Source organism: Uranotaenia lowii, chromosome 2, assembly GCF_029784155.1.
Source record: "Uranotaenia lowii strain MFRU-FL chromosome 2, ASM2978415v1, whole genome shotgun sequence".
In the NCBI taxonomy this organism is placed as follows: Eukaryota; Metazoa; Arthropoda; class Insecta; order Diptera; family Culicidae; genus Uranotaenia; species Uranotaenia lowii.
The window spans coordinates 308,122,038-308,148,534 of NC_073692.1; the positions used below are offsets into that span (position 1 = coordinate 308,122,038).

The window sequence follows — 26,497 nt, forward strand, 5'->3', positions numbered from 1 at the left end:
GCAAATCGCTTAGTTGGATCAAACCAAAAGATCATTCAGGAATTATAAGCATTTCAAAAAGAGCTCTTTTTTGGAGTTTTTTCATTCGAAACCCACTACCAGAAATTTCCGAAAACATATTCACTTCATTTTATATTGCTGAGAAAATAGATTAAGTTACCTAAACAACGAATATGATATCATCACAATCGGTTTTTATTTGTGGTCAGGGGAGCGATAACAAACTGCAGGTCAAATAGACCCGAAATTTTTTTAACAGATATTTTGCGAACGGCATGGGAAATTAGGGGCTGTTCAAATTTTATTTAACGCAATTTTCGGTTGTTTTCGGTTGTCGGTTGTTAATAAACTTGTCGAAAAAAACTGTTTATAATGTGAAACTTTTGATAATGATGCATTCGAGGTTTTTAAAACTTTCTTTCTGAAATGATTAAATTTCTCGATTTTATTATATTTGGATTGAATGCTAATTTATGGAATGCAAGCAAGGCCACGATCAGTTGCCAGCCTCACCTCAATGTCGATTCTAGATACCAACAAGCTGGACGACGACTACTGCCGGGGGATCGAGATTGGAAGGAAATGCTCACTAGGGGGAAGTGTTCCTTAATGCGCATGTTGGGTAATATGCGCATACAGCCGATTGACGATATGGCTGGAGATTCAACTTATCTAATAAGTGCAGTTTGAGGGTAATGCGCTATTGAAACATGGCATGAAGAAACTTGATGGTTATATAAAGCTAACAAAATTTAAAAATTCAAACAAGATTTTTGTCAGTTTTGTTATAATATATTGAACTTTAATTATCGTGCGTACAGATTCTGTGAACAAAAATTTTAATGGTTTTCCTTTCTTATTCATCTGGAAATCGGAAATTCAACAAATTGAAGCTTTTGACAAAGTTGTAAATGATAAGATATTGGAATAAGAGACAGGTTCTGAATGCCTATATCAAGGCAGGTAAAATGCCTATATCAAGAAAAATAGATTAGTCTTATAATTTTTTAACTTTTTATCATTTAAACATTAAATCTACGCTCAAATCACGATCTTACAGCGAAAAAAGTAGAGCTTCGTACAGATCCGATAAAAATACGATATGAACAAAATATTACCATGAAAAATGGCCATATGGCATACCTAACTATGTTTCATGCAAAAGAACTAGTGATGTAAGAAATTTCACCAAAATTTCAGCTTTGACGTATGCTTAACATCCGTTTCTACCATTTTAAATTAAATAGTATCAAAATATTGCAAGTGATAATGAAATATAGCTAAAAACATAAATATGCGCATTTAGCCCGCCAGTTTCGGAAATCGGCTATTTTGACTTCTTTTATTATTAAATTATTTTCACAAAAACTGTAAGAGATTTTAACAGAAAAATTGCTCTAACGTATATAAAACAGATGTCCGCTCTTGTGTATATAGTTTTCAGACTCCTATCTATTGGAATATGAGAGAAAATAAGTGCTTTCCTTAATATGCGCATATAGCCCGCCTCTCCCCTACAATACAAAAGTCCATCTGGCTGTGTGTTTGATATTCAGCTGCCTCACTGAAATAACAAACCCAGAACCAAGAACAAATTCTTTTGGCTAGATCATCAACCATGCGTCACATTTAGTACAAATTTGTGACTTTTGAGTAGTTAAAGTGTTTATATTAATAATTTGAATCTTTAATTTTTCAAATGCAACCAACGATGATTTTAAATATAATTTTATGATCCCCGGAAAAGATTTATTGTTCGTAGAAAATATTTTCAAATTTTTGGAAAATAATAATTAACATTTTTTTTCCTGCTCACGACTTAATAATGTTTTACCCTAGTTTGAAACATTAGTCCCATAAAGTTCTTCAAATACTTTTTATCGTTTGTATAGCATTTATGATAACAGTTTTAATGTTTTCAGTACAAATTTAATCATCATGGTGAGACGAAAATAGCAGTTCCATTTAAGTCCTACTTATAATTCTGTTTACTCTACCAAACGCGTACCACATTCAACAAATGTTATACGGGTAAAACCATTTTTAATGTATTTTATCCATCGGGTTTTTTATTATTAAGGAATAATAAAAATATTTTTTTGTTTTTTATTGTAGGTGTTTGAAGAAAAAACGCAAGTTGTTTCTTCAAAACTTGTATTTCCTGATTTTCAAGTTACTTGATTCTTTGAATCTAATATCATTTATTCATCACAATTTTTAAGGTTGTTGTCAGCCGAGAATGAACTTGTTTCTAGATTGCTGTATATTGCGCTAAAAAACTATGAGCACGAAGAATACCATTAAACTTTTCACAAAAAATTAAGTTACTGAAAAAGAAGTGAATACAAGTCCAAAGCTTGAATGTTATTGTCAAAATATTGATTTTGACAAGGTTATTTTTTCAAAAAGTTGTTTTGGAAAGACGTTTCAGCTTTCCATATAGCACCTTCAAGCAAACGTAATGAATATTATCGCATAACTACCCCCCCAGCTCCCAAAATAATACTGTGCCTGGGAGGTCTAGCCGCTAGCGAATACGCTGGCGTGAGTCTGGTTTTGGTGTGCTAGGCGTAATGGGTTCGATTACGGGTATCGGCAGAAAACTTTTAAGTTCAAATCACATAAATGGTCAACAGGTAAGATGTGCTTCCTTGAAATTGCTAATTGTTTTCCAGGTCAGCTAAATATACACGGATACCGGAATTCATATAGTAAACTAGCCCACCTGATTGACTTGTTCTTCCAAAATATACTTTCATCAACATAAGTAATACATTTAATCGATAACAGATCAAACGAAGCCATGTGGTACGGATATAGTGTAAGCTGCATTGGAAATTTGTCGAACTAATTGATCTTAATAATGCATGTAAGCACATACTTAGGCAGAAACTTAGGTGAATCCGTGCACCCATGGTGGATAACAAACATACTTAGGTACTAACCCCAGCTAAATTGTGTCCAGACACAAGGTTTACGAAGTTCTTGAGCTTTAACTACGATTAGTGCTGGATAAATTAGGAATAAAGTCTGCTTCATTTAATATTGGAACAAATTCTTTTGCTCATTGTGGCGCTCCTAGTGGACGGATTTGAAAACTTTTTTCACCCACGATAGCATTTTGTAAACAACCGCCATGGAAGCCGAACGGAGAGATCAAATTGTGCACAGTTTTCTTGAAAATCCATTGTTGTCGGCATCGAAGCTAGCTAAACAGCTTATAATGCCCAGAAATACCGTATGGCGTGTTATCAAGCAGTACAAGGAAACATTGACGACGGCTCGGAAGCCGCATTCGAAGCGTCGGAGTGGAACTGTCGACCGGAAACTGCGTGGGAAAGTCATCAAGGCCCTCAAGAGGAATCCCAATCTTTCAGACCGCGATTTGGCCAATAAGTTCCAGGCCGCTCACAGTACGGTGCGACGAATTCGTCTCCGGGAAGGAATAAGGTCATTCCGAGCCAGCAAACAGCCAAATCGGACGCTGAAGCAGAACAATGTGGCCAGAATCCGTGCTCGAAAGCTGTACGACCAAGTGCTGACCAAGTTCGACGGATGTATTCTGATGGACGATGAGACCTACGTGAAGGCGGACTTTGGGCAAATCCCAGGTCAAAAATTTTATTTGGCGACGGCTCGGGGGGATGTACCTGCAAAATTTAAGTTCGTGTTTGCGGATAAATTCGCCCGCAAGTACATGATTTGGCAGGGGATATGCAGTTGTGGACAGAAAACCAAAGTCTTTCTCACTGACAAGACAATGACATCAGAAGTCTACAAAAGAGTGCCTACAGAAACGGATTCTGCCGTTTATTCGTGCCCACGACCGTTCAGTAATGTTTTGGCCGGACCTCGCAAGCTGCCATTACAGCAAAACGGTTATGGAATGGTACGCAACGAACGGGGTCAGCGTAATACCGAAGGACCTCAACCCCCCAAACTGCCCCCAGTTCCGGCCGATAGAGAAATACTGGGCAATCACGAAGCGGAGGCTTAAGGCAAAGGGAAAACTTGTTAGGAACATGACTCAAATGTAGAACTGGTGGAATCAAATCGCCAAAACGGTGGACGAAAAGGGTGTGCGCCGCCTAATGTGCCGTATTACGGGAAAAGTACGAGAATTTCTTCGAAACAGCAATGAATAATTTTTTTAATTTTTTTTTATGAAAGAGTAAAGAAAATGCTACATTTGTATGAAAAACAAATTATGAATTCGTTAATAAATGACTGAACTACACGCAGTTGTTTGTGTTCCAATATTAAATGAAGCAGACTTTAAGCATTTATTTCTAGCTGTCTTGTATGAGGAACGAAAAGGTATAACCATTTCATGTTGTTGCAAATTTGCAAATATTAATATTTTAGCTAAATCCTCGAAATATGAGAAAATAATATTTTTTCATTATTTTTCCCTTCATGTACTCATCATTGCCCACTATTGAGAATTTTTTCAAGAAAAAATAAAAAATCATGAAATGAAGGGTTAACTCTTTTCAACCACTTTAAAATTCGCATTCAGACGAGTTAATTTCCTATAAAGATCTACAAAAAAAAAAGTTAATTCTGATTGCTGAGAAAGACTTTTCAACCTAAAATGTTAAAACTTAAACAATGTTTTTAATTAATATCATAAGTCAAAAATTGAGTAGTTTTTTAATAAAGAAGCCTAAAACATACTGGTGCAGAGCTTAAAAACATACAAGGAAGGATAAAAAAAGTTGGATCTATTTTTTGGAGTGGGTAGCATCGAATCAATAGGAAAATAAAAACTACCGTCAACTTAAATCTAAGAGTTTGGTCATGATCTTAAGAAAAATTGGGAGCTAAAAACCAGTCCAAGCACCAGTGTAAGGACATTTTCTGACATAATTTTGAGGACTCTTCACAAAAGAAAAATTCATAATTTATGGCAGGCTACAAGACCAAGTTGTAGTCTTAAGGAAGCTCTGAAGGACTTCCTTAAGACTCATAAAAAAGCGTTTTACTTGTGATTATCTTTGATTGAATATTTCTCACGATCGGGTATACTTTTAGGTAGTATACATAGTAAGAGATCAAAGAGGACGAATTGATGCAAAAAAGGAAGATATTTCCTGCTTTTTTGCATAAAAAATGTTCGTACAGATATCATATTAAAGTATAAGAGTCCTTGAACAAAGTGTACGTTATGAACGTTTAAGCGTTTAATCCTCTAGAACCCAATTTTTTTTTGTTACTGGAAAGTCCACAGAAGCTATGTAGGTAAATGATTATTATGATTACAAAAAACTTTTGTTCTACGATAAAGATTAGAGAAATTTTTTTCAAATTTTTACATAAAGGGGCTTATTCTGCGACGCGAGTGACGTGACTCACGAAATTTCATATCGTTTTGCTGGCTTAAGTAGCCTCTCTTGTCTCGAAATTTTCGTTCGTATGAGCTGCTATTGGTCTTCAGCACTCATCGATACACAAATTTCTTTGCTAAAGCATTTTCTAGAGTCAGGACGAAGAAGTGAAATTTCGTGAGTCACGTCACTCGCGTCGCAGAATAAGCCCCAAATTGCATAAGCATATGCACAAAGGAAAAAGACTTTCAGTACTTTTTAGTTGTTGTTTTGCACACTTCAACAAATTTTTACATTATTTTTACATAATATCACCGATCCATAGCTTTATTTTTAAAGCAGTTTTGTTCAAATTGCCCCTCAAATTATCGAGATATTTCAACTTATATGAAAAGTAGATATTGTGCTTATTTGAGGAATTGTTGTCCTTTAGACGAGGTCTATGTTTCATTTCTCCTTCCAAACTTGGGATTTTTTTACTCAATAAAACAATCCAGAATAGTGGTTACTTTTTTACTTAAACGCCAATCATATTTTTGGATCGAAAAAAACATTGACCCAGGATTTCTGAGGCTACCAAATTGATCATTTTTCTAAAAATAGGTCCATTTACAGTTTTCTTTTAGCTTTAAGCTTCTTTAAGATGTCACTTTTGACAACTGCTGATCAAAGAGTTTCCAATAACAAAGATTGGTAGAATAAAAATATTTTAATCATCAAGCAATAATAATATATAAAACCAACTACATACACAAGAAAAGTTTCCAATACAAAAACATCAATGCAAACCAACCTTTAGTTGCGGTGACTTCAATGCCTTATCATGAATTTTAAGAGGGGAACCTACTGAAAGTCAACTGAATTGAAAATTGTAGGAAGCATAACACCGATCTCGTTTCAACTCTTGATGTTTGTAGAGACTATTTAGATCTTTTTTAAAGGTAATAGGCCCATTTGAAAAACAAAACTTCGAACTCATGATTCAATTAACAGTTTGTTTAATCATGTTGAATTTCTAAACCAAGTAGATATTCTGTTCAAAAGTTCATTAAGTTTATTAATAGCAAACAATTCACGGCCTGCACTTTGCTTATTTACCCTATTCCGAAGGTGGGGAACAAATTCACAAGAAAAGGGAAAACGCGATATTGAAGCGAACACGAAACCAGGTAGAAAAAGAGAACTTGGTGTCAAAAACGCCCGAGCGGTATGCAACAGGCAAAGCAGCAATCCGCTGGTTTATGCTTTCTCATGTGTTTGGATTAAGAAAAATTTAGGTATATTTTTCAACCCATTTTCTTTTACTCAATTTAGTTGGAATTTACTTCAGATATTTTTAAACGTGATCACGCAAAATTTCAAAAGATACGACAAAGATATATTCGTTTTAAAATTTCAACCAAAAGTGACTTCAATGAAAATCGACTTCATTCAGAAATGCAGTGTTCGCTTCTGCGATTAAAGATTGAATTGAACAACTGTGTTGGAAGAAATCTTCTCTGAACTGTGATTCAAAATAATGTTCGGCAGACAGAAAGGGTAGCTAAAATCTCTAGCCACAGGGAAGGATTATATGTCGGGGGAGTTTATTTTGTTAAGTTTATAAGCGAATGCATGTTTTTGTATGAAGGTTTTTATTGGCTTTTTTCTCCTGAGTTTTCAATGTTGGAGGCAAATTTATTAGCGGATATAATGGAAACGATTTGATGTTACTGTTAGACGTTTATTTCTACTCTTCTGTACTTTCTACCCGTTTGAATACTATAAATCAAAAATAGCACATGAGAAGTCTCTCAGCACGAAAAAAATATGGCTTCATAGTAATGAATCAATAGAATTCAGATTGTTTTAAAAAACATATTCTTAGTCTATCAGCTCGATAAAAAGTTTTATTTTTATAAAAAATTTCTATTTTATATGAAATGTTGAAATACAATTTTTTTAATCGAATTTTTATTACATATTGCAATATGAGACAAAATTTACAACTTTCCACTTGAAATCATCACCAGTACTTGAATTACCTATATCTTTTTTGTATTCAATTTTACTACCCCCCTTGACTTGGGTGTTGATGTTTTATTGAAGTGAAGATAGAATAGGACGGCCCCCATCCATTCATGCTGCTGGGATGCTGATTGCACCCAGGCTGCTGATGTCTGAAACCCAGAATGGAAGCCATACACGATGCACTTTCAAAGACTTACTTAGTAATAACACAACAAGGAATACGGAGGTGTCAAATGATTTGATTTCTCACGCCTGGATGTTCAATTTATGGATGAACTATAAAGCCAGTTTTTTTGCAATGAGCTCCAGCCTATGTAGAAGAAAATCTGACTCAATTTGAACAATGATGGTATTTTCCATATTCAGATAATTGCTGTGGAACTGTTGTGAAGTTTGCCCGATTTCTTTTAAAATAATCATCAATAACTCTAAATTCAAAATATCTGGAAACTGTTTTCTACATTTGAGAGTCTATGAATTGAGTTTCAAAAACGAAAGTTAAAATTATTTTGGAAAAATTTGCTTTAAAGAAAATTGTTATTATAAAATCTTAAAGGCTCTTTTCATTTGAACATCGCATATCAAAACATTCAAAAACAAACGGGTAATTTCATGATAATGTTCACTTTTTTCATTTATTTTAGTGTAATTTTTATTATGATTTTGTGATAAATAAATGATATTTTAAAATCAGGCACATTTTTCAAGACTAACCTGTTAAGTAAAAATAGCTGAGAATTCTATCAAACTGTTGAGTTTGAAGAAAATAAGGTTAATGGGAATAGAAGAGGACTTTTGGAATTGAATAAACGTTAAATGAAAAAAAAAATCGTTGTGTAGAAACGAAAATTTATTTTCAGTTAGAAGAAATCTTCAAATCAATACCTAATTATCTGAAAAGGCTAAGAAACTCAACAAAAAAATATAACTTGGTGATGAATAGATCAATCTGTTTAAAAAAAAATTGATTGCTTTGAATTCTGAAAGGCCCATATAAGCAAATAAGGTTTACAACATTTATTTAAAATTTATTTGTGAGATCACGTGAAAATTATCTAGAAAAAACAATACCCGATTGAATTTTGATTCTTTTTCGGTTAGACTTAATCTTATAAACCGTAAAAAATGATGTGACTCCAAAATATTGTGTGTAGTGTATGAGTTGCACAAAACTAAATTGACGATATGCAGCATAATGATGATTTTTTCTTCTTTTATTTTTTTGCGACCCACCACTCTTCGCCACACCAAAACGCTTGATTTGAGCCCCCTGGTAATAGACGCTAACTATTTTTAGCATGTCTGGCAGCAATACATTGAAAAACTATATACATGAAAACGTGAGAAAATTTTAAATTGGTAGAGAACTTTCAAAATGTTAATAAATGCGAGAAAATGAAATGAGTGAATAAAATAATATTTGTTTTAAATGAATCCATGTTTGAAGCCCTAAAGACAAAACGCATATATCTAATTTTCCAAAACATCAAATAAATTTTCAAAATTTCGGCAATATATAATCATAAGGATTTGACTACATAATAAGGTGAGAAAACGTGAATAAAGTTGACCTGTTGAAGTAAATTTTTTTTGTGTTCGTTTCCGGAAAATGCAGGTTGAATGGTCTTCCTCTGATTATCATGTTTTCAATGTAGGCATTAGGAAGAAAGTTTTTTTAAAGGAGCAACTCAAACATAGTTAATTTTGTTCGAATTATTCCAGAGACACAGACTACATCACTGATAATCTTGAACATTGATAAGATTTCGAAAAAACTATTTTGATATTTCTGGAATGTTTACTTGAAGATTTCCACCAAGAAGTCATTTTTTCTCGGACAAAAAATTGCTACTAAACGCATTTGAACTGCAGAAATTGACTGTGCTAAAGATTATAAAAATATTATTTGCTTAACCAAATTCAAGTGACAACTGGCGAAATGAAAACTGCTCAAAATTCAAACAAATAGAATCTGATACCAACTACCTAAGGATTGATTTGAAACATTTCGTGCTCGTAATTCTAACAAAGGCAAACTGATTTCTTCAATGTTTTTGAAGTTGAATTAACATGCAATTTGTATCCATTGTATCGACTTCTTCGAACCATTGCGTCAAAAAGTTCATAAAACTTCAAAAAAAAAAAATTAGAGGAGTGGAAACATGAAATCCGAAAATTAAAACAAGGACATTAAAATATGAAATTTTATTCAAATTATTCATGTTCATGTTAAACAATTTATAACAAGTGAGAATTTTAAAAAAAGTGATAAAAAACTTAAAAGCAAATTCAAGAAATACACTGAGAAATATAAAGGGAAATGCTCATTAAGAATTAGTTATGCAACTTAAAACAAAATCTCAAAAAAGTCACAAATTCAAACGAATACAAATTAATCAAAAAACTCTTTAAATGAAAATTGAAACAAAGTTTTTGGAGAAAGAGTGCATTCATAATGAATTTATGATTCACAATATAGCGAACATCCGTAAAATCGTCCAGACCGTAAATTTTTCATTGTCAATTTTATTAGCCGAATACTCGTTTTTCCTACTAGTTGAAAATTCCTTGGGCTTTTTATGTTGTCTTCTCTTGTGCTGAAGGAATGGATTGTGTATTTAGCTCAACAATTAAACATATTGTTCCGATTTTCTAACGTTGTCCGATCAAAAAACATGTTTGTTTTAGAAAAAATGTATTATTCTGCAATTGGACGAAAAAATATCACAAAACCGTTTTTTTCTGCAATAGCCTCTTCTTGATTCGAATTCAAAATTTCAATTGGTGATTTGCAGCAAAGCTATTTAACATGCAGCGCTACCTGTTTCTCAATAATGGAACTTACAAAAGGGTGATGAGAGCTTTTTTTTTAAACAGCAGTAAAAACAAGTTGTTATTAAAATCGTTTCTTTTGTAGAAACTGGTAACTTCCAGACAATAAAAGGTAAGAAAATCTTTAATTTATTATGCTTCAAGCTTTCTGCATTGGCAAACATAATTTTTCACTTTTTCTTAATACTTTTTCTGGAGGAAAAACGAATGAATTCTAAATTAAAAAAAAACTTATCCTTTGAGGGACCGGATTTATTTATTTTTAAATTCGGTTTCTTTTCCAATCTTTGTAAAATCTTTTTTTTTTTTCAACTTAATCTTACAGTGTTTAAACAAATATCTTTATTCAAGGTTAATATTTTTTTCCAATATACAAACGTAATATTTTTCAAATTTGTGTTGATTTTTGCAAAATAGAGGCCTCTTCAAATAAAAAAAAAATGCATAACGTTTTAACCCTCATCCGCATTAGATTTCATTACTCTAATCAGCACTAGGAGTGTCAATTTGACACTCCAAGCTAAAATCGTCATAACTCTTTTTATACCTAACTGATTACAATGAAACTTATACCACTAGAAACCTTGTAATGTCAGTAAAATATGTTTAGAACATTATATATAGCTAAAGCTTCTAGTTTTCTCGTTATTCAGCATGAAAGAAAAAAAAATCCGAAAAAACATGCCTCAGGAAAACTGCTGTAGTTCATATATTACACGTCCAAAAAAATATATGCCTGATACATATGAAAGCTGGAGTTAATGTCTACATCATGGAACAAAGAAATATTTTTTTTTAATTTTTTTTGATGAAATGGTCACAAAAAGTTCAAAAAAGTGGTCTGAAAAACCTACTTTTCATTCGATTGCTAGTAAATACTGTTTGAGCGATGGTAGAGTTTTTTAAAAAATACGACTACAAACTTTATCAAAATTCTAACATTTTGCTGTCTTTAGATTTTCGATGCAACAAAAAATGAATTTACTGGAATTTTTCAAAGTTGACTACTTTGCGCGATTTTTTCACTAATTGAAATTTTATCTGTTTTTGTGGTCCACCGTCAGGTTGTACCCGGATTTTCAGTGCTTTCTCGCCGTTTGAAGCAATCAAAACTATATCCATTGAAATGGGAATTTAATCTACATTCTAGTGAGGTTCAACAATTTACGCTGTGAGATTTCACAAAAATATGAAAATTATAAACGTAAAATCATTTCTGCATTTCTAGAACCACAAGCAGCGCGTCCAGCAAAACGTGTTTGTTTGCTCTCCGAGTAGGTACGGTGGGTGGTGATTCGGGCAGAGAGCGAAGCCGACAGACGAAATAATGATGCGTGTCGTACGTTTCTTGGTTGGAAATTTTCTATTGACAGTAGTTCACGTTTGCTTGTCACGACACGCATCATTATTTCGTCTGTCGGCTTCGCTCTCTGCCCGAATCACCACCCACCGTACCTACTCGGAGAGCAAACAAACACGTTTTGCTGGACGCGCTGCTTGTGGTTCTAGAAATTCAGGAATGATTTTACGTTTATAATTTTCATATTTTTGTGAAATCTCACAGCGTAAATTGTTGAACCTCACTAGAATGTAAATTAAATTCCCTTTTCATTGGATATAGTTTTTATTGCTTCAAACGGCGAGAAAGCACTGAAAATTTGGGTACAACCTGACGGAGGACCACAAAAACAGATGAAATTTCAATTAGTGAAAAAATCGCGCAAAGTAGTCAACTTTGAAAAATTCCAGTAAATTCATTTTTTGTTGAATCAAAAATCTAAAGACAGCAAAATGTTAGAATTTTGATAAAGTTTGTAGTCATATTTTTTAAAAAACTCTACCATCGCTCAAACAGTATTTACTAGCAATCGAATGAAAAGTAGGTTTTTCAGACCACTTTTTTGAACTTTTTGTGACCATTTCATCAAAAAAAATTAAAAAAAATATTTCTTTGTTCCATGATGTAGACATTAACTTCAGCTTTGATATGTATCATGCAAATATTTTTTTGGACGTGTAATATATGAACTACAGCAGTTTTCCTGAGGCATGTTTTTTTCGGATTTTTTTTCTTTCATGCTGAATAACGAGAAAACTAGAAGCTTTAGCTATATATAATGTTCTAAACATATTTTACTGACATTACAAGGTTTCTATTGATATAAGTTTAATATGAAGTTCATAATAATTCAAACGACTTAAATGGATTTTACTTTTGGAGTGTCAAAATGACACTCTAATTCGGAAAAGGGAGTTTTTTTGTCCAGGCTTCCAGGGTTCGTCCATAAATAAAGTAAAGATGCAAAATTAAAGAACTTTTGAATTCATTTAGGGTCCCCGAAGAAATTTTTGTTTTTTGAAGCTTCTGAAAAAAGTTACAAGCATTCAAACTTGAAATAGTGTAAAAATGACACTCTAATGCGGATGAGGGTTAAGCCTTGCATCAATTTCCTTGAGGGGGGAGTAGGGTCTAACGGGTTAAATAAAAAAACACAATTTTCACGAATTTTTTTTAGAGCTATTGTTCAAACAAATGTTTTCAAATGTTTTGCATTATACAAAGCATTGTTTAAAGGACATTTAGTATTTTTTTCGTAGAAAAATATTGAAAAATGAGCCGGTGACGAATCACTTTCGAGGATGCCTTTAAGAAAACAGGATTTGCGGTGGACACTGTATCTCAGCACAGAATCATCAGAAGTAAAAAAAAAATCAGGGCAAAATATATTTAATAGATGTTTTTCTGGACCCCAACGATTTTATTTAACTTAAAAAAAAATTTATGAAATTTTTGTGGCTGTTTGAAGTAAAAACTACGATTTTTCAACTACAATGTAAAAAAAAAGAAAATCGTTGGGTTTTGGTATTTCATTGTTACGTAGTGGGTATTTTTCCTCTTTAATCTCAATAGTCGCGAATATTACTACTAGCACTTTTGCGCCATCTGCGAATGCAGATGTGCTAGCAGCCAAGATACTTTGCCCGGACTCTTACCCCAGGGGGGGACAATTTGTTTTCGCGCTCTACAGAGGGAAGAAGCAAACTTGCAATATCGTTGGGAATATAGGTCGGCTCTTTGAAAACCAATGCAAGCGCATTTCAATCCCAAAGATCTCAAAGGATTCAATAAAGTACAACGACTTACCAACGAATTGCCAACTACGTCTTCCGGGTGTCCAAACATAGGCCGTCGGATTGCCTCTTCAGTCAGACAGGGGTTAGTTTTGATTCACCACACTTCCGTCGACTTCCGATACTATTACGAAGGCTTTCGATTTTCAACTCGCAATGTACTACGGCAACAATTCCAAATCACGGCGATTTTCTACTTCCGTTACAACTCTATATAGCCACGACTCTTTAGCAACATCCGACTCATAAAAAGGTTCCAGGGATAGAGAGCTGGCTCATGTCTTGCCAGCTTTCAGGAAAACTTTTCCCACCGCCCTTCTTCTGAGGTTTTCCTCAAACCTAATGCCCAGACAATGCAAAAAAGACGCGCGAGTAGTTTAAGCATTTTTTTGGTGGTCGTAGTCGACCATCCCTTAGTTAGCCATTGCGCTTTAAGGACGCCCTCTCGATCTTAGGTCAAGAAGCGTCGCTTACACTGAGTAAATCTAGATCTTCAAAGAGTTTCACTAAAATTACTAACGATATTGCCAATAAGCTTCGGGAGCATTTGTTGCCACGCAACACTACCCCTCCCTTTAAAAGAAAGACATCGGTGGTTTTTTTTTGTCTTATTTTTTTTTTGTTTTGTTTTTTTTTTGTTTTTTTTTTTGCTTTTTTTTCTATCCCTCCTGAGTGGTCCTGACGGAAATATTGCTAAGAGTAACAAAACTATGTTCTATACTTGAATTTAAACTACTAGCCGCCAAACAACAAAAAATTCCATTTTTCAATAGAGAGACGCTAAGCGCTTGTTCGAACATTCAAAATCTTCAGTTTTATACTGGCGTTCCCGAGGTTAACTGAAATACCTAACCTAAGGAAAGCTTGTATGACCGTGGTTCCCTTGTTCTAGGATCGAAGACAAACCCCTAGGCGATGATTGGTTCTTGCAAGCATAGGAATACTGTCCCCCAAAGGTCAGCTTATTCCCAGAAGGGGTTACACGCACACGAGACCCAAATGATTCTGAATGATCAAATAGCTATTTAGTGTTTCCGAGTTTCCTGAGCATCAATTTTCTACCAATTCGCTTAACCAACCGCAAGTATATGTTTCACTCTGAAGCTTCTGGGTTCAATCAAAATTTACACCCAGGAACTAAAGTGTGGCCGTGGCTCCCTTGCTCCAGAATTTAAGACCGAAGTCGAGGCGGTGATTGAGTCTTGCAAGCATAGGAATACTTCCGCCAACATCCTCAGCTTGATTCCGAAGGGGGCACAAATGAGCATAAAATTAAAATTTGTCCAAAATCAAAAGTAATATGGGACTGGTGCTCGTCAATTGTTAAAAATAAGTTCAAAAGGAAGTGTCATGATTTGGAGGAAATATTGTTCCATCCGGTATCAGGGAAGTCAAAAAAATCCAAGGCTTCATTGTGGTTGGCGGCAAAAGCAATTTCTTACAACTTGAGGGTAAAAGAACCCGATTTGTACATTTTTAAAAAAGAAATAAGAGATGCGAGGTGGAACAAAAGAAGATGGTTTTTAAGAGAGTTCGGAAACGAATTAAATATTTGTTAGTTAACTTATCTATTTATGTTGTTTGAGCTAAACCAGAAGAAGTAGTAGTAGGTCATGAAGAGTAGGAATGTAATTGTGAATTTTTGTAAACCCGAACTTTAGTTTTAAATAAATCGTATTTATTAAAAAAAAAAAAAAAAAAAAAAAAAAAAAAAAAAAAAAAAAAAAGGGGGTGACACACACACGGACTCAAATAATTGCGTTTGAACAAGAAAAAAAAACTGAAATAATACAAAAGAAAGCGGACAAGTTCGGACATTAAAACTGCTAAGGAATGTTATATTTTCTAACAAACTTCGTGCTGAATGATCCAGTTTTACTTTGAAATCTACATATTTAAAAAAGGTGTATTTTAAAAATCAGCTACAGGCAAATTAAATATTGTACTAAATAAAAAAAACTAATCATTACTAGTTTAAAAAAAAAAATGTTTGTAAGCTGGTACCAATTTTTCTTCATTCGGGGTCATATACGTTCATCGTGGTAAACCACTCCGTCTCTATTTCAACCATCGGAAGCCCGAGGTGTTACTGACCTTCAACGTCTTCGACTCAGGTCTCCAGCAAATAAATTCCAATTGGTTAGCATCAAACGTATTAACAATTCATAACTCAATTTCAAATTCATACAAAAAAAAACTATAATAAAATCAACAATTTCATTACGAAAAAAAGGGGAGAGAAAATATGTTCAATTACTATTTCAATGCTCTATAATTATTATTGCAGGTAAACTTATATCATAAATTAAATATTATAAAACTATTTTTTTTTTCTTATCTAGCCATTAAAAAAACCATCACCAAGCTTAGCCTAAGATCTTAAAGTAGATTTTATACTTACAACTATTTATCTAAAATTATAAAAAAAAACTATTATCTAACGCAACCTGAAACTGTCTAGCTAGAACGACACTCAAACAAGCGCCGACTCAGCTTCGCGTACCAATTTTACTTTTCAGTGACGACTTGTGCGCTCACCTTAACTAAAACAGCATGAAAGTAACAATTTGTGGGGTAGGCAGGAATTCATGGATTATCCTCTGAAGTATTCTACTGAACACTTAAGAAAAATAAAATAAAAAATGAAAATAATGTTTGAAAATAACAAATATAAATCAACTCACGGAACACTCGAACAAATTTCTTAGAAACTAGTTTTTCTTCATAGCTTCCGTGCTATACGCACCTGTTTTCCCCGTGTCTATATCTTCCAACAAATATGTATTGGATCCCATTTTTCTAACAACTTTGCACTTAATATAAAGCGGACCCAACTTTGCACAATAATTCTTCGACGCATCTGATAATGCAAAGTTCTTACGCCACACGATTTCACCAACACTATAATTTATCACACGCGTCCGTAAATCATATCGGGATTTTGAAGTTTCGTACGCTTTACGGATATTTTCTTTCACTACTTCTCGCATCTTAGAAAGCTTTTCAAGGGCTCTTTCACGGTCTTTTTCATCAGACGACGAACGGGTACAATCTTCGGATCTCATTTCCCTGCCATAGTTGAGATAAAAGGGGGTGAATTTCGTACTTTCATGGACTGATGTATTTATCGCACACACAATCTCCGGTATAAGCAAATCCCACTCCCTTTGATCTGTACCCAAGTAACACCTAATTGTAGTCCCTATAATACGATTGGTCCTTTCGGTAGGATTCGCTTTAGGGTGGTAGAACGAATTTTTCCAGTGTTTAATGTTAAGGTCGGACAAAAGTTTGGTAAAGTTATGCGAAATGAACTGCTTTCCATTGTCCGTTACGACAATTTCTGGGATTCCAAAACGACACTTGATTTCCTCGCGAAAAAATTGTACCAGGACCTTTGAATTTGCAGCTCTATATGGTTTCGCAACGACCAACTTAGAAAACCAATCCGTAGCCACTAGAAGAACACAATTACCTTCTTTCGATCTAGGGAAGTGCGTTACGAAGTCCAACGAGATCACTTGAAAAGGATAGTCAGCAGGTTTCTGAGCTCCCATGGGGGCCACTTCACAACGATTAGTAGACTTCGATCGCTTACACACCTCACATTTAGAAATGTATTTCCGAACGTCGTTATACATTCCTGGCCAAAAGAAAAACTGTCCAATTCTTTTCGACGTCTTACTAATGCCAAAATGACAACCACTTGGACTATCGTGATATTTACCAAGAATTTTTAAACGACAGGATTCCGGCACGACGTTTTTCCACTCCAACGAATCATCTGGTGTTTTTATTCTGCTCCGGAACTGCAACCTACAATCATGAACTCTAAACTTGGGATGATCTTTCGGACAACTTTCAACGTTTTGTTTCATTTTAATGTACTAACTATCTGACGGCAGAAATTCTAGAGAAGAAATTGTCGTTTCCGGTATTCTCGACAGTGCATCAGGTACGACATTTGACGATCCTTTTTTTATACACGACTTCAAAATCAAACGAACCTAGCTTGAGTGCCCAACGCGCTAGACGACCATAAGGATCTTTAACTTTGTTCAGACAGGTTAATGCTTGATGATCCGTGACAACCACAAAATGCGAACCCTCTATGTAGTGACGAAACTGTTCTATTGCCTTAACAACAGCCAAACATTCCTTTTCCGAAACATGATACTTTTTCTGCGATCCTGTTAACTTTTGTGACATAAAAGCGATCACCTTTTCTTCCATACCCTCGCCCTGGCACAGAACTGCTCCAATCGCGCCTCCACTGGCATCACACTCGATCCGAAAAGGTTTGGAATAATCAGGAACAGATAGAATTGCAGCGGAAACAAGAGCAGATTTTAGAACCGAAAAGGATTCTAATGCAGCATCCGTCATTTTAAAAACATCTCCCTTTTTCGTCACGTCAGTTAAAGCTGCAGCAATTTTGGAATAATTTGGAACAAATCGCCGATAATAACCAGCCATTCCCAAAAATCTCCTAACTTCCGTACATGATTTGGGAACCGGATAGTTTACGATAGCTGAGACTTTTTGAGGATCGGTGTGGATGCCCTCTTTGTCCAGGATGTACCCCAAATAACGAACAGACGGAACACAGAAAAAAGATTTTTCCTTATTTATTGTAATCCCAGCCTTGGAAAGCCTTTCTGCCACTATTTTAATCATCTCAATGTGCTCTTCGAATGTTGAAGTCGCTATCAGAACATCGTCCAAAAAGTTCCAAACCTTCGGTTGCAGATCGACACCTAATATTCTCTGAATCAATCGACTTAAAGTAGCGGGAGCATTAGTCAACCCAAACGGCATAACCTTGAAATGATATAAACCACGTCCCGGAATTGTAAAAGCAGTTTTACACTTATCCGAATCTTTTAACGGAACCTGCCAAAAACTGTCGCTCAAATCTATAGTAGAAAGAAACGCTGTACCTTCGATTTTACTTAAAATGTCATCTATGTATGGGAGGGGGTACGCATCCTTTCTTGTGACATCGTTCAGCTTTCGAGAATCCAAACATAACCGAACCTTTCCATTTTTCTTAGCAACGCATACTAGAGGGTTATTCCACGAACTGGCAGAGGGTTCTACAACATCTAAAGACAATGTTCGGACAAAACTTCCTCTTCGGTAACTTTATGAGTGGACTGTATATAGTTCTTTCCCCAAGACTGGCACAGAGTCCCCGTGGGAGGATTTTCACTTCAGATGAAGAAATCACTGGTTGTACTTTTTTAACTTTATTCGAGTATAGGTTTCTCGCGACGGTTTTTTACAAGTGAAGTGTAGTTGGAAATTATCCTGGCATTTATACGAAATCAAGGTCTTTGATTTGGCTCCAGATGGGTAAGCCAACTAAGAAGTAATCCTATAGCTGAGATTGGGGTTCTTTAAGCGTTAGACGCGACATACCGGGCCCCATGGAATAATTATTCCATAATATCGAAAACCTCACTTACAATTTCATTTGCTTCTTATTCTAGCTTTTGGAATAACAATTCAAAGAAAATATGAAATTTAAGTTCACTAGTAATTCATTCGTTGTTTGACGACGGACCATCTTCAGCGTCGTTGATTGGTAGCAGGCAGATCTTTGAGATCGGCCGGTCGTACACTGCACCAGAAGGGACCTTCACATCGACGACTCGCACTAGGTTATCAGCGCCAGGGTGCACTGCGGTGATTCGCCCGACGCTCCACTTGAGCGGCGGTAGATTGTCGTCCTTCAGTAGCACTAACTTGCCCACGACGACGTTAGGTTTTTGAAAGTAGTTTTTGGAGCGCTGTTGTAGTTGATTCAAGTAATCAGTAGACCAGAGCTTCCAAAACCGTTGAACTTTATGCTGCATCGCTTGCCACAGCGAGAGCCTATTGGTTGGTACATCACCCAGGTCAGGTTCCGGAATAGCCTTCAGTGCATCACCGATTAGGAAGTGGCCAGGTGTCAGAATTTGTTGATCATCGGGATCTTCAGAGCAAGCAGTTAGCGGCCTAGAATTAAGGCAGCCCTCGATTTGGCAGAGTACCGTTTGCATGGCCTCTGCGGTGATAGCGTCCAAACCCACGACTCGGCGAAGATGATGCTTGACGGCGCGTACGGCTGCTTCCCATAGCCCGCCGAAGGTCGGTGCTCTAGCGGGAATAAAGTGAAATTGAATAGAAATTTCTGCACAAAATGATGCAACCTTTCTGGTGTGTTGTTGGTCCATGAACTGGGATAGGAGTGAACGCAGTTCACGATTGGCTCCGGTGAAATTCGTGGCGTTGTCACAATACAGGCTGATAGGTAGGCCTCGGCGGCCTACAAATCGTTTTAGAGCAGCAATAAACCCGTCGGTGCTAAGATCACCTACAAGTTCGAGGTGCATCGCTTTGGTTGCCATGCACACGAAGACACAAATATATGCCTTCAGCGGGGGGAAAGGTTTTCCTCTCCTGACAGGAAGCTTGATTAGTACTGGCCCGCAGAAGTCAACACCAGTGTTGAGAAAGGCGCGAGCTGGAGTGATACGAACCCGTGGCAATTGGCCCATTAGTTGAATTTCCACCGTTGGATTCACTCGAAAACATGTTACACAGTTGCGTACCGTCCTTCGTGCTAATCTGCGCAAATCCAGCGGCCAAAAGCGTTCTCGAATATTAGCAATCATTAAACTAGGACCAGCATGTAGCAAATCTTGGTGGGTTGATTCCACAAGCAGAATCGTCAATTTATGGTTAGAAGGAAGTATAATTTGGTGCTTCCTATCATGGGAGAGATTTGATAGATTGAGTCGGCCTCCGACTCGGAGAATACCTTGATCGATGATTGGATTTAGTCGTCGTAATGGTGACGATCTCAAATCGGACTTCTTACCAGCTTCGACAAGAGCTAATTCACGAGGAAAACTTTGTTGTTGCGCCGATTTTACCAGTCCCATCAGCGCCGCTCGGTACTCACTAGCAAGAAGGTATGGTGGAAAATCTCGTTCTTGCTTTCGGCATCGTTGAGCGAACCGTCGACAAATTGCAGAAATGCGAACCAGTTTTGCGAACGAAGAATAATATTCGCATAACTCCGGGTAAGTGTCAGCTGTCACGGCGGCAAGAGATGTTTTATGTTGCACCTTTTCCTCCAAATCTTCTGACTTCACGTGAGACGAATCCATAACAGTGAACCGACGTGGCCAGTTTGTCGATTCCAATTTTAACCATGGTGGGCCTTCCCACCACAATGAGTTACCAGATAGTTCTTGGGGGGTAGCACCTCTCGAAATAATATCGGCTGGGTTCTCAAAACCGGCAATGTGATTCCAAGAACCACCAACAGTCAGCCGCTGCACCTCAGCGACTCGATTTGCCACGTAGATGTTGAATTTCGACGGTGGCTGATGAATCCAGTGTAACGTTATCATTGAATCAGACCAAAAAAACGCTTTAGTTGGCTGATTCAAGGAAGAAATAACATTTGTATACAGATGGCCTAACAAAACTGCTGAACATAATTCCAGCCGAGGAATTGTGGATTGTTGGATAGGCGCAACTCGGGATTTAGCGGTAAGAAGGTGGGTAATGATGTTGCCGTCTTCAGTTGAGCTCCGTACGTAGATGCACGCTCCATATGCGTGCTGAGATGCGTCGCAAAATCCGTGAAGCTGGATTTCGCCTGCTCTATTGTTAGCCAGAACACGTCGAGGAATACTGAACAAGTGTACTGTTGAAAGGTCCGACCTATATGACTCCCAGGCGTCACTCAAGTTGGGTGGGAGCGGATCATCCCAAGAAAGGTTTGCTCTCCATAACTGCTGCACAAAAATTTTTGCTTTCACGACGACAGGTCCAAGAATTCCGAGCGGGTCGAATAGCTGAGCCATCTCAGAGACAACAATCCTCTTAGTGAGTTGCTGACTTTGAATGAGATCTGGTGATTTGAAGTGGAAAGAATCGGATTTGGGATGCCAGATGAGTCCAAGAGTTTTTATTGAGGGGGAGCTGTCTAAGTCGAGGAATAATCGGTCATCTCTCAAAGCTTCGGGGATACTTGCTAGGACTGCCGGGGAATTTGATGCCCATTTTCTCAACTCAAAACCTGCTGATCCCAGAATGCCCTGGACTTCTGAGCGGAGATTAATTGCTGCGTCATCTGTTTGATCACCACTGATAAGATCATCCATATAAAAGTCGTTGCTTATTTTAGAGGCTACGTGTTTGTTAATCATCATGTGATCATATGCCAATTGCTTTAAACAGCGGGTTGAGAGATAGGGCGCACAAGCAGTGCAGTAAGTCACTGTGTTGAGAACATACGGTCTAACATTTATGTCGTTTTCATCTTTCCAATATATTTGTTGAAGATGCCGATCGGATTGATGGATCCAAATTTGTCTAAACATTTTCGTTATATCGGCAACTAGTGCCACTTCATTAAATCGGAATCTAATTACGATTGTTACTAGGGTGTCTTGTATGGTGGGGCCTACCATAAGGCAATCATTAATTGCGATACCTGTAGAGGTTCTACTTGAACCATCAAAAACCACCCTGCATTTTGTCGTGGTGCTTGTGGGTTTAATTACGGCATGATGAGGAAGAAAGACGGAATTCGGGTGAGTTGTATTTGCTGGTGACATATGGTTTAGCTCGATATACTCACGCATGAACTGTGAGTATTGGTCTTGTAAGTTCGGATCTCTCAAGAGCCGACGCTGCATCCAGTGGTATCGTTTCAAAGCTGTTGTGGCTGAGTCGCCCAGTTGACTCAACATCTCAGGCTTGGTGGGTAGACGAACAACAAACCGACCAAGTTCATCTCGTGTGGTGGTGTCGGAGAAAAGTTTCTCGCAGGCTAATTCCTCCTTCGAAAAGCTGCGAGCTTCAGAACAGTGCTCAATCTCCCAAAAGCGTGACAATTGGAAGTCTAGATCGTCGGTGGTGCATGTAAGGGCAACAGACGCAGAGTGAGATGTATTCGATGCTATTGGTACCGGTCCGCTCACTACCCAGCCCAATACTGTGTTTTGTAAAATAGGTCTCAATCCCTCTAAGTGGTTGGAGATGTATCGCTGTCCATCACAAAGAAGCGAGAAGAATAATTGAGCACCTATAACCATATCGATACGATGAGGCAGAGCAAAAGAGGGGTCCGCTAGGTTGAGTTCCGGTGGGATTTGCAGTTGTGATGTATCTACAACAGTAGATGGGAGATTTCCAGTGATCTTAGGCAAAATTTGGAAAGAGAGATCACAGCGGTAAGAATGATCGCTGGAGCAAATAGTTGCGACGGGGGCGTAACGACTTGTAACAGAGGCTCCCCCCATCCCCGAAATGTGCATCTGTGCTCTTTGCTTTGAAAGTTTTAATAACTGGACTACTCGTTCCGTTATAAAATTCAGCTTCGAACCCGAATCCAATAAGGCTCGGACCTTCGTTGGACCTATTGGGCCATAAACCAAAACGACCGCTGTTGACAGCAAAACTGTGGATCTCTGGCCCGTAGAATGTGCAGCTACCATAGCGGTTGATGTACTGGGTGTTGAATTAGGTGGGGTTGGTGACAAGTGCAGGTTAGGAGAGGTGATCGGATAGCGAGTTTTTTCTGGAGCATTTGTGGGAGAGTTGTTCTCAGGTGGAGCATTTTTGGATTTTGGCGGGAAAAAAGTTGTCTTTGTTTGAGATGGCGTAGAAAGATCAGCGTGAGATGACGGGTGTAGATACGTGTGATGTCTATCCCCACATTTTCGGCAATTTTTAGATTGGCACTCTCGACTCATGTGAGAAGTGGCCAAGCAGTTCCAACAAAGTTTGTTTTTGCGAACGACATCATGCTTCTGTTCCAAGGTCATAACTTTAAACGCTTCGCAATCGTAAATTTTGTGCTGCAGATTGCAAACGACGCAGGTTTTTTTGGAAGAATAGGATGCTGACACAGCAGAATGGGAAGAAGAGTATCGGGGTTTGTCTTTGCTAGTGTTGATCACAGTAGATCCACCTTTCAGGGAAAGTAACATTCGGGCTTGTTCTTGTAGGAATTCAATTAGGTCGACGTACGATGGGGATTCTACTTTTCCAGCAGTTTTACGTTCCCATTCCCTTAGCGTGCTGCTATCTAGACGACTGCAAACTAGATGCACTAAAAGGGAACTCCATTCCTCAGTATTTTCCCCCAACGTGTTTAGAATCTTGACGTGGCGCTCGAAATGGTCCACAACAGAAAGGATTGCAGATGATGATTCCTTTTTAACTGACTCGATAGAAAAAAGAGCCGCGATATGATTTTTTATTAACAGGCGTTTATTATCGAATCTAGACACGAGTAGATTCCATGCGATATCGTAATTTTTCTCGGTTACACTGATCGTATCAAGGAGTTTTTTGACCGGTTCTTTCAAGGCGGCCAACAAATAATGAAACTTATCCACTGAGGCGAGGTTCTTCTTATCGTGGATTAGGTTCTTATACGAGTCGCGAAACGGAATCCAATTTTCCATATCGCCATCAAACGTAGGCAAATCTAGCTTGGGGAGTCTAACCATCGACATGCTGGACTGTGGAGACTTGACAGTTTCTTCTTCTTCGGGTGGAGATGCTTTTCGAAGAATAAGCGCATCTTGGATGTGATAGAAAAGTTCTTCTATATCTTCCCTATCTTTCGAGAAATTCACGTAAGACTCAGCCCCTGTGAACAACTCAGCTTGAACAGAAGTTTCGTTGTACTTATTGAATAGATAACCAAGCCGTTCTATTCGAGAGTCTATTTTCACAAAATCACTACTTGCATTATAGGATTTCACAAATTGCTGGATTTTATGGATTGATTTTTTACATGTGCTGAGCAATATAGCCGTCTGTTGCATTTTGTGCTCAGTCATTGTATCACACGCAGCAGAGAACCAGCTTCAAGAGTACACTGTGTGGGTAGCAACGTTCGAGTTGCTATCGACTTTTCGCGCCAAAACCAACAACCAGTAGATCTTCGATAGATTGAAACTTTATCCGGATCGCAAGGTCCAAAAAGATGTTCGGACAAAACTTCCTCTTCGGTAACTTTATGAGTGGACTGTATAAAGTTCTTTCCCCAAGACTGGCACAGAGTCCCCGTGGGAGGATTTTCACTTCAGATGAAGAAATCACTGGTTGTACTTTTTTAACTTTATTCGAGTATAGGTTTCTCGCGACGGTTTTTTACAAGTGAAGTGTAGTTGGAAATTATCCTGGCATTTATACGAAATCAAGGTCTTTGATTTGGCTCCAGATGGGTAAGCCAACTAAGAAGAAATCCTATAGCTGAGATTGGGGTTCTTTAAGCGTTAGACGCGACAGACAACATGCGATCGAGTTCACGGTAAATTTGTTCTAATCGGAATTTAGAAACGGGATAGTAACGCTGTTTAAGGGGTTTGGCATTTCCTGTATCAATCTCGTGCTCCATTATACTAGTTCTCCCAAGCTCCTTTTCCGTAGTATATCGAAAATTAGCAACAACACCCGACAACATTTCCCGCTGACTATTAGTTAACTCGTTTGCACAAGTAGGTTCCACTTCTGTACACAGAGAATCGCAATTTTGAACTCGGTCCAGTAAACTACCAAATTGAGGGATTATGCCAAAAGCTTTCCAAAAATCGCTACCAAGTATCAACTGCTTCTTTATTGAGGGAAGAATAAGAGTAGGAATAACGCACGTTTTCCCTTTAACTTCGAATGGAACATTAACGTATTCTCCAGCAAGGTGCTTAGTTTCATCAGCCGTAACAACAGACTGTTCTACGGGGTGCTTGACTAGAGATAAACTTTCAAGTCTTTTAATACCATCTAAACCAATTATTGTGCACATTGCTCCGGAATCAAGCAATCCAACAAATGATCGACCTAGCACATTAACACGTAAATGAGGCCGATTATCATTTACCACATAAGTAACCAAGGATTCTAAGCTAAATGAAAAATGATTTTCGAAGTTATCAGGAAGAGTTTGAGCATCAATTGCGAAACTCGAGGCCTCTTCTAATTCCTCGGTCTCGCTGATTCTTTTCCCGAGTGGCATTCACGATTTGGACAGTTTCGAGAGATAACTCCTTTATAACCACACTTATAACACATGATTTCACCCCGAGGACGTGGGCACGAATAAAAAAAATGATCTTCAGAAGAACAATTCCAGCATTTCGCACGCGGTCTCGGCTGACCAGATTCCACCAAGGCCACGCCTGCAGCTTCCTCCTGCTGCCCCGAATTTTCTACTTCCTCATCTAACCTATTCTCATCAACCTCAGGAAAAACGGTAAAATTTTGATTTGTTCCAACCTCCTCCCCAGCTGAATAAGATGTTTGCATGGAGTGAACAGCTCTAGAACGCGCCGGAGTGGAGAGTGACGGCTCCAGCATGCATGCATACGGTAATCGTCTAACATAACGCCTTCGGTCCAGGAGAAACTTAGCAGACTCAATTTTTATACAGATTTGCGTCAGCTCATCCGTTGATGATGGGTCCTGTAACATCACTTTCTCCATATAGAAAGAATTCAAATTTTTCCTTAAGTAAAATAGCTTCTGCCGATCTGACAACGGAAACCTTATCCACCTAAATAAAATATTCATAGCAGAAAAATATGAGGTAAATGATTCTTCCTCCCCTTGAAGCCGAGCTTCAATCTCTTCCATCAAAAGCTCATCGTAATGCTGTGGTAAAAACTGATCGCGAAGTTTTCTTTGAAAATCGTCCCAGGAAACGAACGACAAATATTTTTCACGGTACCACCGTTTTGCAGTTCCAGTCAACAAGTAAACTACCGACGACAACATCTCACCATCGGACACTTGGGCTGCCCTTTTGTATAAAGTTACCGTATCTAAAAAATCATTCGCACTAAGTCCCCCATCACTACTGAATTGAATATTCCACTGATGAATGGGTTTGGACTTACAACGACCGAGGGAAGAAGAAGGAGGGGTGTCTTGAGCAGCTAAATAATCAATACGCTGTTGTCTACTCATTACCACGTTCTCTAAAGATTGCAACGTTGCTTGTAATCGAGAAATCCTATCAAATATTACAGTGTTATCAGGGTGGTTTTGATGATCAACGTTCCTAGGTAAATTGTAATGCCTCTCCGGCGGGTAAGATGGATCAGCTACGTAAGTTGTCGAATTTTGTCGCGCATGGAAAGGTTCTCCACCAAGATTCCTAGTTGGTTTAGGTATAGCACCCG

The 26,497-nt window shown here is 37.5% G+C and overlaps 1 protein-coding gene across 1 annotated transcript; it reads right to left on the reverse strand.

Annotated features, from left to right (window-relative positions):
- Positions 1–18,844: 18,844 nt before the first annotated feature.
- Positions 18,845–24,157, reverse strand: LOC129742860 (uncharacterized). The gene has a single exon (XM_055734804.1). The coding sequence runs from the start codon at positions 24,155–24,157 to the stop codon at positions 18,845–18,847; it is 5,313 nt and encodes a 1,770-aa protein (XP_055590779.1).
- Positions 24,158–26,497: the final 2,340 nt, after the last annotated feature.